This window comes from Rosa chinensis, chromosome 6 (genome assembly GCF_002994745.2).
Source record: "Rosa chinensis cultivar Old Blush chromosome 6, RchiOBHm-V2, whole genome shotgun sequence".
In the NCBI taxonomy this organism is placed as follows: domain Eukaryota; kingdom Viridiplantae; phylum Streptophyta; class Magnoliopsida; order Rosales; family Rosaceae; genus Rosa; species Rosa chinensis.
The window spans coordinates 19,488,052-19,504,574 of record NC_037093.1 but is presented as its reverse complement, the minus strand read 5'-3'; the positions used below and the strand labels follow the sequence as shown (position 1 = coordinate 19,504,574).

Below are 16,523 nucleotides of genomic sequence, written 5' to 3'. Positions count from 1 at the left end.
ATTTTTACACACTGGGGTCTTATAGAGACAACTTCCTCGTGTATTCTCAAAAAGAACAACTCTGTATTTATAGGTACTTACTTGGGAGAGGGTGTGGGAGTATTGGAGGCCTCGAGGGCGCAGATACTTGGGAGTTGTCAAGGCCAAGAAAAACAACTACTATAGTTTTGTCATGACCTAGTACGAAATTGAGGCGAGGGTTTTGTTTTTGATGACAACTACTTGAGGCGAATTGTGCTTAAGAAGTAACGAGAATCGATTATTTTGTAAGAGACTTGCAGGCCAGTACTACAAGCATATTATTATTTTTTTTTAAAAGTATATCCGTAGAGAGTTCTTCAGTCAAAACAGAAAAGTTATATTAAAATATCTTTAAAATATTAGAAAATATTTGAAATGAAATATTTAATAAAGATAAAATGGTCAACTAACAAATAAAACAAAAATAAAAAAAATTAAAAAAAATAAAAATAAAAATCAAAGTGTGTGCAGTAATTTTCTCTATATTTTGTGAAATAACTTCGCACGTAATTATCTTATCCATAGGCAGGGCTGTGTTTTTATGCATGTGTTTGGAGTCTAGTTAAAGTTAAAACCTTCTGATTTAATTATCTGATACAGTCGATGCTACTTTCTCACAGAAATAAAATCTCTCCTCCCATTCGTCTCTCTCTTCATCTTTCGTCTCTCCCATGTTACTCTTCATCTCGTTATGACCAGAAAAAACTTTCAATCCATTCAATAATTCTGGTATAAGTTCACACACACACACACACACATATATATATATATATATATATATTCTGAATAATCAATAGTCATCACTGTGTTTATATGAAATTCTTTCAAATCCAACGTCCAATTGTAATTTTTGAATTTTGGGTTGTCGTGAAAACCAAGAAGGCAAGAGCAGAGATGGGTCTGGATTTGATCGACTCGTCGTCTCTCCCTCCGCGCCTTAGACGACTCCTCGTCCTCCGCCACCAAACCAGACGAATCGACCGAAAACGGCACCGTTTCAGCGCCTGAGGATGCCAAAGCTACGACGGACAACGACTATCCGAGCGGCGAGTTTCAGTTTCAGGAGGCGAGCCTGTGGAAGAGCTCCGAATGCTCTTTGCTTATCCTTGGTTTTGATCCATTCTCACATTTTTTTTTGCTTTTGATTTTTTGTGTATTTACAGTGTTTGGTGTTGATTTTCAAAGAGCTGTGGTTTTTGGTTTTTCTAACTTCAATTTGAGCTTATATGGAGATTCTTGTAGGTAAGTTTGTTGTGGCATATGCACCTGCTTGTAGTAAAAAAGAATATTACCTTGCTTCTGCTTGTCAAGAGATTTATGCCCCTCCAAGTGCTTAATTTTCTCTGTTTCGTCTCAGTGTTCAGGCATCATTTGTTAGAGGTTAGTTCCTCCAGTATTCTTCTCCCCATTTATATATTAACTTCGAAATATGAATGTTATGGTTTTGCCTGGATACTGATGACTGAAATCACTTACTAACTGAGGTTTGCATGGAATTTTGTTTTTCAGCGGTTCTTGAGAAAATTGGAGTTGAGCCACAAGTGGAAAGGATTGGTAAATATAAAAGTTCTGTTGACCAACTTGCGCGCCCGACCATGTCCGACGAAAATTGAGACATGCTGACAGCATTGCTCGATAACATATATGGGAACTGGCTGGACATAATTTCTTCTACAAGAGGTGCTTTGAGATTTGGTATTTGGCTAATCTTGTGGTCTTCAAATAACCTATTGACTTCCTAAATTTTTCTGCAGAAAAAAAGAGAGAAGATATTGAGAAGTCTGTTAATGAAGGGGTGTACCATGTAGAGAAGCTGAAAGAAAGGGCTAGATCACAAACATACAGTATGATGATGAGGTATGCTTAATGTTTAGAGAACCAATATTTGTTCCATAGATCAAACATTTAGAGAACTGGGGGATGAGAAGGCTATATTGATATGTTTTGGATCCAGATATTATAGAAAGTATATTTACAGAGAGTTGAGAGCATGTCTAAAGTTCAGTTTCCCTCCATGCTCCTTAAATTTGTCAGTGTGTATTGAATCAATGACAGGATAATTACCTGGTCTAAATTTGGTGCACTATGCAGGGCTCTTGCAGTTTACTAATTTTGGATATGTTATGATTACATTGTTCAGTTGTTGAAATTTGATAGAAAGTCATCTGGGGAGTAGTTGTTCTTGAAAGCTTTTTTCTTTATGTGATCATATTCAGGAAGCATTGAAGTAATAAGCATTCCTTTTGGGTTACTTCAATGTTGAAGGAAAGACTTGGAGTACAAAAACAGAAAAAGCTTCCTATGGTTGATTACAGGTAGTCATCAGTATGTGAATTCTGGTTTGCGGTGATTCATATGGTCTGATCGATAAAAACCATACGTTACTTATTCCCTTCTTCTTGATTGCAACAGGAAATATTCTAAGGTTCGGAAATGGACTCTTGGATTATCAGGCGGTAAAGACAAGATAGCCATAATAAGAGCCTCAGGCAGTAGTAGTTGTGTACGAGATTCTTTTAGTCTACCTGGATCGTCTATTGTTGGAGAACAGTTCATTGAAAAGATCCATACTATAAGAGGTATTGTGGTCTTTCTAAATTAAGTTCATTGCTTAATCATGTAATATCTCGTGTTTTGGAATTGAGAACTCTGAGAACAGTTAATTTGCATCATCATTTGTTCCAATCTTTAGCCTGTATCTTATGATATTCTTTTGTCCATCTCCAGAATCAAAAAGATACAAAGCTGCTATTATCTGAATTGACTGCCCTGGAGGTGATGCCCTTGCTTCTGATTTGTAAGTGCTAGTATATATTAATGTAACACGTGATCCTAAACTATATAATTCTCTGATGTGTTGTCAAATGCTGTTTGGCAGAAGAATTGTTGCGCTGTCTATGTCTGCATGCAGTTAACTAGTTGCCCTGACTTATTAATGACTTAATGGTTTGCAGGATGTGGAGGGAAATCAAACTTTTGGCTGCATCAAAACCGGTCATTGCGTCAATGTCTGATGTGGCAGCAAGTGGAGGATACTATATGGCTATGGCAGCAGATGCCGTTGTTGCAGAAAATCTAACCTTAACTAGTTCCATTGGAGTTGTCACAGGTGAATATGAATATATGTTATATAATTGAGTTGGAGAAAAAACAATGTTGGTAGGAGTAGGACTATTAAAAGGGGAAGTTGATTGGGTAGTATCAAAGTGATCTATATCCACCATGGTAAAAGCACAGAGACAGACACATCTAAGTGCGTAATAGATATTTGTGATACTCGTGATCTTTTTTATTTGTTTGCCGTGAAAAGTCTTCATACCCTTTTGTTGGTGTTCAGATAAGACCCTTAAATTCTGCAAGTTGTAGTTGTCATTTAGTTTTCTGTTTGTAGGGAAGTTTAACCTTGGAAAACTGTGCGAGAAGATTGGCTTCAACAAAGAAATCATATCACGGGGAAAAATTTGCAGATGTTCTTGCAGCTGAACAAAGACCCTTCAGGTACACTGTCTCATTGCATACTCTATTTTGTGTGATCTCTTTTATAATCGTGGGAGACAAAATTATTAATTTTCTTTTTCTTCCTAATTCAGGCCAAAATTATTACTCAACTTGTTGAAAAGCATCCTTGCCCAACAGACCTCTACTTTCATTGAGCACTACCACCCGTACTTCCATTAGATGTTTCTATTAGTAATAGCCCCATCAAAATTCACTTGAAAAGCAAGAGTAAGTGAAATAACGTTTGCATCACGTTTTTGATCCGCAAGTTATGTTCATGACATAAATCTTCTGTACGTAATGAAAAATTCTTTCATTGTGCTTTCTAAATGACCACTATATATGTGTTCGAGAAAATGTCCAAGTGAACCTTTGTGCATGTGGTTCATATATGATTATGTTACGATTAGCAATATACTATTGTATTTGTTTGGCACTTTGTTGCTGAGTTTGAATTAATGTCGACTGCAATTCTGTCAATGTTATTAGATCAATTTAAGATTATGGACTTATCAATACTCACAACTTAGCTACATATATTGCAGAATAAGTAATTGGCAATGTAATGATATTCTTATGTCCTTATTATTCATGATGGATACAATGGATACAATTCATATTTTGGCCATTACTTGTATCATAAATATTCATAACATAAATATCCGTAACATGTCGACAAAGGCCTATATTAATTAGGACTTAGAATCCTAATTAGGACAAAGGCCTATATTATAATTAGGACTTGGAATCCTCTATGGGAGGTACTAAGCCCTACAATGCCTATATAGAGTCTTAGGTCCTTACTGTAGCAATTACAAGCACTACATTCTTTTCTGCCCCATTGAGAGGTACTGCATAAAGGGTTGCTCAGATAAGAGGTGTATGTTTTATATTTCGTTCATTTTATCATCATGCTTATGTTGATTGTGCCTGCATGTTGTGTTCTTAGTTTGAGTACAAAATTTATTTTTCATCTTTCATTTGTATGTAGCTAAGCTGTTAGATTCCATACTGAGTATTGATAAGTCCATAAAAATCTTACAATCCATTCATTTTCAGATCTTATAGTGTTAAAAATAAAAATCCTGGCTAATTTGTTGCACAAAAGAGGAACTACTTTAGCATTCAATAGTATACAAGGTACACTTTTATTGGTCTCTTCAGTCACGAGTTTTAAATGAATGTTTGCAGAAGTCTGCATTGTCGATATGATTGCGAGAATTTTCAGGCAAATGACCCCAAATAAGTCCCTTATTGTTCCTCCTAATAACTCCGTTCTGACTTCTGAGTTAGTCGATCCGGTACAAGGAAGGAACTAACAAGGTGGAAGGTCTGCAGGTGGAGGCAGGATAGATTGATTTGAGCCTTTCCCATTTTCTACCACAAAGGCAGTCTTCATTCCCCAGCTAGTATGCAGCTCCAAGTGGCAGTGCATGAACCACACCATATACATGAGCAGATATTTTTCATTGGGTCAGTAAAATATCTTGAATACAATAGTTTTGCTCAATTAGTAACTTTGAGCTTTGAAGTTTAATGCAGCAGGTTATGTGGTTAATCTGATGTGTTTACCTGGATTATCAGCCCTGAACCTTATGGCAGCCCAACCACCGGTGGGAACTCCAACAGTGTTTCTTTCAGGAGGATAGTTAAACTTAGCTGGGTCCTTCTTGGGGTCAAAGTTGCCAACTCTGGTCCCAACTCCCAACAATGAAGAAATTTTAACCATGAAGGTGGATTGGATGGGATTCCACTGTGAGAAGATTGGTGTCTTGTAGCACCAACTCTACTGTCGAATTAAAGGCAATCTTGCTTGGCCGAGTGCCTAGTTTAGTCCCAAGGTTGGCAGTGACTGGTGCACCAGTGTAATTGAACGGTGTTGGTGGGCGGTCAGGGAAATCTGTGGAAAATACCCCCTTGGTGTTGAAGTAATGAGCTTGAAGCAGTCCAACTTGGGGCATCACGAATGTGATGCTGTTCAAAGAAGCAGTGAGCTGTGTTCCATTCAGGCAAGTAGTGCATTGGTTGATTCCCAAACCAACTGTGTAGAAAAGATGTCTATTGACTTTAAGAGGTACATTTGCTGGGTACTTAGCTGTGTTTAGGCTTCTCAGCTTGGCATTGTAGCTCAGTATAAAAGCTGTGTCATTGAGTGCTGGAAGTTGGGAAAGGACTGGCAGCACAGAATTAAGGATGCCTTTATATTTTAGGATTGCAGTGGCAGTTTTGTTGTCTATGGAAAGAGGTGCATCCATGAATGATCTTGCAGCCATGAAGTATCTACTAGGGACTTGGTTTGCCTGAACAAGAACATTTGTGGTCTGGCTCAGTGCAATTAGTATTGCCTGAGATGTAATGGTTTGGTATAGACTGCATCAACCTCTACCACGTACTGTCAAATTGTGGCCAGCAATTGCAAAGAATAGCTCGTCATTGAGTGCAGCATTGATGATCCGTAGCAGGTAAGTCTTTTGCTGTTCAACCTCCATTGCAAAGGTTTCTGAGATAGCAAAAATGAGAAATGAGAATGCAAAATTGTCGGTCCAAATAGTTGCGTTATGAAAAGAAGTGCTAGCCAAGTTATCAGTTTGACTCATTGAAATGTCATCTTATCACGTACTCATATTTTATGTCCATTGCCATACTATTTTCAGTGGTTAATTATATGCATTGGCCTAGATTTGCAGTGGTAACATAACATGATTGGCCTGACTTACGTTTTTCATCAGAGCATGGGAAGAGCCGCCCTGGCTTCCCATTAATGGTATGTGCATCTAACATATTCGGAGGCAATCCCAGTCTGTTCCCTTGTTTAACAACTCTTCAACATCGTTATTCCACCATTCTCCTGTGCCATTTTCAAAAGAATATTGCAATTAGATATATAGGTGAGTATCTTTTAGTACAAGAAAAAGGCCGGTGCAAGGCACTTATGAGAGCTTACAATAACTCAAACTCACCCAACACAAGATTAGTTTCTCTGTAAGGCTGAGGAAAAGGAAAGCCAGTCCCCTGTCTAGGCACGATGACAATTGCTCCATAGACAGTGGCTCTCAGCCAAAATATGTGAGCATGCCACCATAGAGTTCCTGTTTGCCCTGTGATTGTCATATTGTAGGTGTAAAAGTTTCCAGTCTTGATCGGACATTGTGTTATATAAGCAGGTCCATCTGCCCACCCATTTCTATAATATTGCCTTAGACCATGCCTGGAAAATAAATCCACCAAATGTTTCATTAGTAACACAGATTGTGTTCATAGATGCATCCTATCATAATATCCTTTTGCCTTAACACTGAAAAGTCTTACCAATGAATTGACATGTTATACCGTGCATGGTTGGTAACATTAACTAGAAGTGTATTGCCTTCTCTAGCATAGATTGTAGGTCCAGGGAACATCCCATTAACTGTAACAATTGGCTTAGAATGGCACAACCTGCTCACATTCTTCACTTGAATCTGCAAATAAATGAAAAACATATATGTAAGGTTTTGTTAAAGTGTAAGCAAAATCAGTAGAGGAAGCTCAGGTTCCTGAAGCACTCACATCGAACTGGTAGGTCTTCAATGCAGCTTTGGCTGGAATGAAAAAGAACGCAACTGAACATGAGAAGAGACGTAAGAATGCCCAGAAGAAGTTGTTGCTTTTTGCCATTCTTGAAGCCACTAATTCTACTTAATTGTATGCAATGTCAAGTATGTTTGGTGTGGCATGATCGGTCGAGGGCTAGTGGTTGTATAGAGCTGGGAAGAATAGAAAACGTTAACATACTATAAGTTTAATTTGTTAAATTGAGGGGTGATGTTAATCAACAGTAGGTAGAAATTGCAGAAGTTTCATACGAAATTTGCAAGCAAAATATGATTAGCTTGAATAGATCTATTCAAAAGGGTGTTAATTAAGCTTGAATAGGAAGAGAAGAACCTAAACTTTTTTTTTTTTTTTGATCAAATAAGAACTTCATTAATAATGAACTGCTTACAACGAGTTTTAGGCGACATCTCTTATTCAGAAATGGCCTCTAGACTTCCCACTGGAACTCTATATACTGACTCTAAACTTGCACTACAACTGTATGACAAAGACAAAAGCGCAGGAGCAGTGAACCCTTGACATCTCACCTCTCGTCCAGCAACCTCTCAAATAAGAACCTAAACTTATATGTAATTTGTTATAAAGATAAATCATTTTGTGTAATTTCTCTTCTATATATGATTAAGATTATGAAAAATATTGGACAAAAACAAAATTTAAAACCTTTATAATCCTACCTAGTCTTTTAAAAAAAAAAAAAATCCTACTTAGTAATAGATTGCCAGATCTTATAAGTACGTTATAGCCAGCTGCTTAGAATAACTACATAACCAGCTCAGAATAACTACCCAAACAAACAAAACCAAAAGAGAAAATTGAATAATACAATTTATTGCTGAATTGCATAAATGGATGGCTTTTTTTTTTTTTTTTTTTGAAAGAGGGCCGGTACATGGGGGCTAGCTTATGCTTATGCTTATGCTTGCGCATAAGTACGTATATATATAATTAATAATTCCAGTAACTGGTTAATTCATTCTCTTCCCGGAATGATACAGTCACATCTTTAATTATTATCCATTTTATTCTTAGAAGTACCCACTCCACACCATGTCGTATGCATTTCAAAATAGCTCAGTAAGGTTTCTCTCCAACCCAGTTTCCCGGGGGGTCATAGTTGCACCCAATGAAGGTACCTCCACTGTTGCACCTCACTTTGGCACACCCAACTCGTAACGAGTTACGCCAAACGACTTGCGTATAATGTCCACACACCTGGCCGGGGGCGCAAGAGTTCGAGTTGTAATCGTAGTTGGGCTTCTCTCCCACCCACAGGTTGACTGCTTCTGTGCCCGACATGTCAATGGCGGGGTTCATTGCAAGGTTTTCACCGTATAGCATATCGGTAGAATGGACGAGTTCGCAGTCGCCTACATGAGTATTGGCATAGTCCTGTGCAAAACGTGCTACTTGGTCGTCCCAAGTCAAGGGCGCCACACCCACCTCGGCTCTAGCAGCATTGTGGGCATCAAGAAAGTCTTGCGGTGAGTCTTGGGCATGAATCGAATCGAGTAGGGCTATGGCTGTGAGGGAAATGAGAGTGACAGAAATCTTAGACGATTCCATAATAGTGGTTTGTTTAATTTCTTAGGAGCTGGTTGATCTGTCTATGAGTTATATAAGGTGGTATATATAGGGGCGAATGTGAAATTATGTGCTACTGTGCATGCCTATGGACAATAAAAGTTACAGAACATTCATGATACGTTACAACAACTAAAAAGAATAAGAGGAAAGAACTGCCACAGCTGTAGATATCGCTATTTTGAGAATACGCCTTAACGACCAATGGTTACATCATGATCATTTGCATTAAATTTGGTAAGGATTTCAAACGAAGTGTAAGGGAAAAAACTAAAGAACCCACAAGTTGGTATTCAGTAATGATCATTGGCGTTAATTTGGGTAAAAAATGAACCTGAAAAGAGAGCAAGGTAAACAAAAAACACCAAAGTCGCTAACCAAATAACCAAAATTCCCATGTATGTTACATTAATGTAAAACGTACATATTGCTTTCGAAAGCTTCTTGTTGTTAAGTGCACATTCAAGTAGATGAGTGTAGGCAATTTCGATGTTGTAAAGTTTAACTCTGCATCTTGACCCAAAAAAAAAGAATTTCACAAATAGTCACTCAACTATGACTAATTCGACACTTTAGTTACTCAATTTTCAAATATATCACATTGGTCACTCAATTATTACTCTGTCAATCACTTTAGTGACTTTGCTAAATCTTTTGTTAAAATCTCAGTTAAATAGACAATGTTTTTGTAAATATGCATTTTTTAAAGGGTAATTTTATAAAAATCTCACTTTAATCACTTCTTACAATCATTTTAATTCAGACTTCTTAATTTTTCACGATTGGCAAATAATTTTTTTTTTAACGGAAAAATTAACAGAGTGATTAAAGTGAATAAAAAAGTTAGAATTGAGTGACCAAAGTGTCAAACATGTAAAAGTTGAGTGACCATTTATGATATTCTCCTAAAAGTTTAACTTTGCAAGAGTTTTAGAGAAACCCAAAAATAGGAAACACTTGACTTTGGGTTTTCTCTCAAAGAGTCATCGGCGTTTCTTCCGCCCATAGAGAGTGCTTTTGCTTCGAGATTTCAATGTTTGCCCTGCGACTCTCGAATATATAAGGCATATATGTCATGCATTAATACGTACTACTATTACTACTATTTTGAATAGTTATTGAAAAATTAGTTTTGACATTAAGACCTCTCATGAAAATGGGAAGCTCTATCGATCATATGCACCACCGCTTTAGGAGGTGAATTCGTTTTTTGTAATTTTGATTGACAGACGAAAACTGTAGGGTAGTGGATATTGCTTAAGCTTATTGTATACCTGCAATTCTACAAATTCATCTGCTGACAAATGTATCTGTCTAGCTAGCTAGCTACAATATAATCTAAACGGAACTATACTATTGGCCATCGTTATGTTGCCATGCAGAACCTTCCTTCTCAATTGAAGGAATCGATTCCAGAACAAAAGTAACCCTTCCGGTCTATATTAGCAGTAATCCTTTTTCCAGCGGTCTGACTTAGTCTGTGCTGTTTGGTTGCCAAGAATTTAACAGGAAAAAAAAAACAGTAAAAAATAGGTCGACAATTAACAAATGATGTGATTGTAAAGAGGGTCTAGAAATTTTTTCAAAGGGTCAAGAAATTTTTTTTAGTACAAGTTGACAGCCTCCATGTTTGTTTGTTTGTTTGTTTGTTTTTTTTTTATGAGGATCAATAAATTTTTCGTGAGGGTTAGGAAATTTTCTTTAGGGTCAGATTGTTTTTATTCTTAAGGGACAATAATAGAGTACTTTTCCTTAGGGTCAAGAAATTTGCCTTTGTGTTTTTTTTTTCCTGAGGTTCAATAAATTTTTTTTAAGGTTAGGAAATTTTTCTTGAGGGTCAGGAAATTTGCTCCTATGTTTTTTTTTTCCTGAGGGCCAGGTCAAGAAATTTTTCTTAGTACAAGTTGTGAGTCTTTATATTTTTTGTTCTGATGGTCAAGAAATTTTTCTTAGATTGAAAGAACTATTTAAGGACACCTAGTTTGTATGCATGTGTGTCTGGCCCAAACTCTGATTACTTGTCTGAGTTGTAATAGAATTAGTCTTACAGATATTCTCGGAGATATCGTATTCAATGTACGATTCAGTTTCCTTGTAAGACACTTAATCTCTAGTTGTGATCCTCTATATAAAGAGGCCCCTATTATCAATGAAAGACACAGCTTATTCAGCCCCAATTCAGTTTTACTAAAACACGTTATCTGCATGAAACCCTAATCCTGATTCAAGAAGCCAAAACCCTAAATCCGAATACAAAACCTTGAAACCCTTTCTACCTCTGCCGCACACCTTGAAGCCCTCAACCCCAGGAGTTCAGAACCGGCAGCAGAACCACCAGAATCGGTCGAGAAAGTACCAAACCAGCCTCCAGAAGCTTCAAACCATCCACCACAAATCCTCTGCTGGTTCGCCACCTTCTAGACCGTCTACGACCGCCAAACTATGTCACCAGCAATGCCTCGACTCCAGGATTTAGTAACCGAAAGCATAACCTTAAGAACGGGTCTAAAAGTGACTGAACCGACTGCCTAAGTCACTGAACCGCAGGCAGAAAAATCAGACAAAAACTATTTAGGGCAGTTCCGGCCACCACCAGCCAACCACCGACCAGAAGCATCTTTTCTGGCCAACTTCTGGCCAAAAGTTCCAGCAATCCCCGTTTGTCCTTTTCAATGTAATTTTTCATTAAAGTTCCCGCTTTTGTGTACCTTTTTTTAAGATTTCAATTCTTTTTCTTTTTTTCAGAGACTTGCAACCTCCCTTCTTCTGGGTCCCTTCTTCTTTCATAGGGAGATAAGAACACAGATGTTCAACAGGAAGGACAAGAATTATCGTAGTCAGTCCTCACTGTATCTCGTCTCGATCCCCTCTAAAGTGACGAGATCACACATATCTACTGCAAACGTGCCTGCAAGGATTAACGTCCCTATGTGAGGATGTAGTGCCACCTTATACAGAGGTAGGTATGGCACCAATGGCATAGAGAGTGGCAGTCTGGTGTTACAGGCCATAACCCCAGTTAGGATGCGTGGGAGGCCCGTGGGTTCAAAGGATGCTTTGGCACAACCTGATCCTTTGATCATCGACACTCAAAATCCATCTCATGAAAATGATCCAGATTAAGGTTATCGGTGGGGGACGCCTCAACATCAGAACCAATTCCTGAAAATATAGAGCTCTCTAAATATTACACTAGTGTACATAAGACGTGGGTTAGAAACTCCATCATGATTGATGATGTATTAGCGCATTTCATAGCACATGAGTTTGTTGAGTTTGATGATATCGAACCATGCTCCGTTGATGAATGAATACCAACGTAGAGAAATTTGGCCTAAATGAAAAGATGCGATCCAGGTTAAGTTGGATTCTCTAACGAAGATGAAGGTTTTTCGAGCCAGTGATACCAACACCTCCTAACATAAAACCTGTTAACTAATGGGTCTTCATTAGAAAGCGTGATGAGAAAAAGATATGGTAATCTCGCCTTATGATGCAAGGCTTCTCACAAAACGCTCTGGAATTGACTATGAGGAGATGTGTCCTCTCGTAATGGATGTCAATGCACTTCACTACCCTGTCAGTTTGGTAGTTTCCGAATAACTAAATATGCAGCTTACGAATGTAGTCACTATGTATCTTTATGGGGATATAGATACGGAATATACATAAAGGTTCCTAGTGAACTTCATTTACCCAAGTCAAGTGGCCCTAGACCACAGAGCACGTTTACAATGAGGTTAAAATGCTCACTAAGTGATTGGGAATGGATATGTCAATGCCCACGCATTTCATTGACAAGTTTCGAATTCTATCGCAGTTCATGTTGGTGACATGATCTTCATTGGAAGCCCTTAAAGAGTAAAGGGAAACCGCTGAACACTTGAAATCCGATTTTGAGATGAAGGATCTTAGGCAAACACCAGTCTGTCTCTGTTTGGAACTTGAGTACCGTGTTGATGCTTAAGATTTTTGACAAGGTCAAGCCTTCAAGTACGCCCATGATCATCCGTAGTCTTGATCCTAAAAAGGATCCTCTTCGTCCGAAGGATGATGACGAAGAAGTGCTAGAGGTAGAAGTGCCTTACTTGAGTACAATAGGCGCGTTATTGTACTTAGCTCAATGCACAAAACCAAACATCTCATTTGCAATAAACTTGTTAGTTAAGTATAGCTCTGCGCTAACACGACGCCATTGGACTGGTGTTAAAGATATCTTTAGATACGTAAGTGATACGATTGATATGAGTTTGTCCTATCCCTGCAGAGAGATGATAGATTTATCACAGGAACGCCGCCAACAGTGGCCTGTATCCTTTATCCCCATCCCAAAATGACATTAGTATTTTGGAAGGTTTTACTGATGCTAGGTATCTCTCTGACCCGCACAAAGATCGTTCCCAAACGGGTTATGTGTTCACCATGGGTAAGACCGCTATATCTTGGAGGTCTACAAACAGACCCTAGTCGCTAGATCTTCAAACCATGCAGAGATTATTGCTCTTCACGAAGTAGTTAGTGAATGTATATGGATTGGATCCATAATTACGCATGTTTGAAGTAATTGTGGTTTGAAGTCTACCACAGATGAACCTAATAGAATTTATGAGGATAATGCTGCTTACTTTGAACAAATGAAGCAAGGCTATAGCAAAGGCGACAACACTAGGTATCATCAGCAACAACAGACTCTCCTCAATATCAAAGTAAACATACAAGGTTTGATCTGAGTATAATATGGCAGACTTGTTTACAAAGTCGTTGCCTAAATCCACTTTCGAGAAACATGTTGGTAGCATCGTTTGCAGAAGTTATCCGAACTCCCATGACCGTAGTCATCAGGGGGAGATGTCTACATGTATGGTCTCGAAACATGAAGGGTGTGTTGTATTCTTTTTCTCCTTCAACCGAGATTATTTTTGTCCCATTAGGTTTTTGTTACTCGGCAAGGTTTTTGACGAGGCAGCGAGAGGAGCACCACGTTTGGGAGACACAAGGAAAAGTGTTTAAGGACCTAGTTTATGTGTCTGGCCCAAACTCTGATTACTTGTCTGAGTTGTAATAGGATTAGTCTTACAGATATTCTCTGAGATATATATCTTATTCAATATATGATTCAATTTTCTTGTAAGATTCTTATTCTCTGGTTGTAATCCTCTATATAAAGAGACCTCTATTATCAATGAAAGACACAGCTTATTTTCTCCCAATTCAGTTCTACTAAACAAGAACAAGTTTTTCAGAATTGTTGGATAACAACATTTTTTGAGGTTCATGAAAAATTTGTTAAGGGTCAGGAAAAAGTTTTTGAGGGTCAGGAAAATTTTTTTTAGGGTCAATAATTGTTTCGTTTTATATTGCTGCATTAGGTCACCGAACTAACATGATGACTTTTGCTTTTGCAGATAAGTTCTTGATGTCACTTGATCAATTGCGAGAGAGTGAGATAGAGCATGGATTGTAGAGAGAGAGAGAGAGAGAGAGAGAGAGAGAGAACGGAAAGTGTAAAACTGTTTCGGAATAGTTGAGGGATAATATTGTAATTTTGTATCAATCTTGGGTGTAGTGTCTTGACGGGGAAATATTTTCCAGACCCTCAACTTGTGGGAAAATATTTTAGAAAACTACATATAAGTAACAAACCAAAGATTAAAAAACAGAAAACCCACCTTGTGTAAGTTTTATACAAATAAGGACAAGGAGACCAGGCCCAAAGAAAATAAAGCAGGCTTAATCCCTGATGTTTCATATGTAATTACAAATTGAAATAATTTTTCATTAAAATTAAAATGATGCCACTGTAGGATAGAGTAACCCCAAAATAGAGGTTTGATATGTATAGTACTGTTAGGCAGTGGTGAACGGATAATTGTACCTCGCGGACGATATGGAGCCTGTGGTGGAGGAGAGGAACGTAATTCCGGTGGATTGAGTCGCCAAGGGAGCTTCCGATGGGAAAAACGGCCTGGTCGGCGATCCAGAGTTCCACAGAATGGAAAGCCACTTCTAATTCATCGTTGGGAATGGCCTCGCAGTTCAGGTAAGCCTTACCGGTGACGACCTAGGAGTACGCCCAGTGCATAGGCGCTGGGGAGAGGTCGGCGATGGTGAGGGCTGTGGCGGGAGGAGAGGTCGGCTTGTCCTCGGTGGAGGAGAGGTTCTTGATGGGGACGAGGTCGAGGTCAACAGAGGTCTTGTGGCCTTTGACGCGACGTGGTCAACGATTCAGGATTTTTGAGCAAGCTGCTCCTGGGAGAAGACGACCTTGCTAGCGAGAATGCGCAAGAGCTCTGCCAATCGGATAGGGTGGAGCCGACGGAGTTGTGGAAGTTGAGGGAGTTAGAGCGGTAGGCGTATTGGACGGTAAGGCGGGTCGGCCCGACCAAAGATAGGAGGGAAATGTAGGGCTTGAGGAGATAATTGGGTAGTGAAAGAGCTGCATGGTGGCGGATGGAAATAAAAGAAAAGATGAAATGGTTTAGGTTGAGCCATTTTAATTTAGCTTCAAGCAAGAATAGTTTGCTCACTGTGCCTTCGATTTCAGGTTTGAAACATTCTAGATATGTGAATTGGGGCAGCCATTGCAAGATTTGATCTTCACACCAGTTTTTGATAGGAGAGTTAGGGTTTTTGTTTTTGATGATGATTGTGATTGATTTGATGTTTGGTAATTGCCACTGGTTTGACTAATTGCTACTGGTTGGTAATCTTATTGTGGAAATAATGTGATTTTCTATGCTTTCAATTTCATTCATGGATTGACAAATCTAATTGCTACTGCTACTGCTCCTGCACTTGTACGCAGACATTGTACAAGTGTAGTAACAGAACTGGACGAGTATGACTGCAGCGAGTACAGTAGCAGATAACGAGTGCAGCAGCAGAACACGTGTATAAGTGCAGTGGCAGAACCGAACGAGTATGAGTGCATCGAGGGCAATAGCAGGATTAGACGATGACGAGTGCAATAGCAGAACACGAGTACAAGTGCAGTAGCAGAACTAGACGAGTATGAGTGCAGCGAGAGCAGTAGCAGGATTGGACGATGATGAGTGCAGTAGCAAAACACGAGTAATAGAACTGGACAAGTATGAGTGTAGCGAGTGCAGTAGCAGGATTGGATGAGTACAATAGCAGGATTAGACGATAACGAGTGCAGTAGCAGAACATGAGTACAAGTGCAGTAGCAGATCTAGACGAGTATGAGTGCAACAAGTGTAGTAGCAGGATTGGATGGGTGCAGTAGCAGGATTAAGCGATGAGATGAGAGTAGTAGGAGAGTGAAGTTTTGTGAAGTAACATAAAATGGATTATTCTAAAAAAATAATAATAATAACATAAACGGATTATTCTTAGAAAAATAAAATAAAAAGTTAACATAAAAGGATTATTCTAAGAAAAAAATGTTATATAAACGGATTATTCTTAGGAAAAAAAATAACATAAAGGAGATTATTCTTAAAAAAAAAAAAAAGTAGTTAAGGGTAAAAAAATAAATTAACTCATGACATGTGGTAAGTGGAGAGCAAATTGTTCTTATTTGTAAGATTTAATCATTATATATAAATGGATTAGAAGTCAAAAGAATTGGTTAAGGGTAAAAAAGTAAATTAACTCATGACATGTGACAAGTGGAGAACACATTGTCCTTATTTGTAAGACTAATTTAATTCAATCTTTAAATGATGTATTTGTTAAGTCATCTTTTGTCAATAACTTATATGTAATTTGTTAAAAATATTTTAGGACTTTTATTCTTATGGATCAAGGACCTTGTATTCCTTCCATTTTCTATGGCTGAATTTGTCGTCTTCTTTTTTTCC

The 16,523-nt window shown here is 38.3% G+C and overlaps 1 protein-coding gene, 1 long non-coding RNA gene and 2 pseudogenes across 2 annotated transcripts; 2 read left to right on the top strand and 2 right to left on the bottom strand.

The window, feature by feature from the left end:
* The first annotated feature begins 619 nt into the window (after positions 1-619).
* LOC121048920 lies at positions 620-2,241 on the top strand. The gene is made up of 4 exons (XR_005801828.1): positions 620-1,401; positions 1,531-1,701; positions 1,776-1,878; positions 2,113-2,241. It is a non-coding gene; the product is annotated as an uncharacterized LOC121048920 (long non-coding RNA).
* A 24-nt stretch (positions 2,242-2,265) lies between these two features.
* LOC112171002 lies at positions 2,266-3,699 on the top strand (annotated as a pseudogene).
* Positions 3,700-4,710: 1,011 nt separating this feature from the next.
* LOC112172368 lies at positions 4,711-7,176 on the bottom strand (annotated as a pseudogene).
* Positions 7,177-8,080: 904 nt separating this feature from the next.
* Positions 8,081-8,682, bottom strand: LOC112172369 (pathogenesis-related protein PR-1 type). The gene has a single exon (XM_024309679.2). The coding sequence runs from the start codon at positions 8,680-8,682 to the stop codon at positions 8,191-8,193; it is 492 nt and encodes a 163-aa protein (XP_024165447.1). The 3' UTR covers positions 8,081-8,190.
* Positions 8,683-16,523: the final 7,841 nt, after the last annotated feature.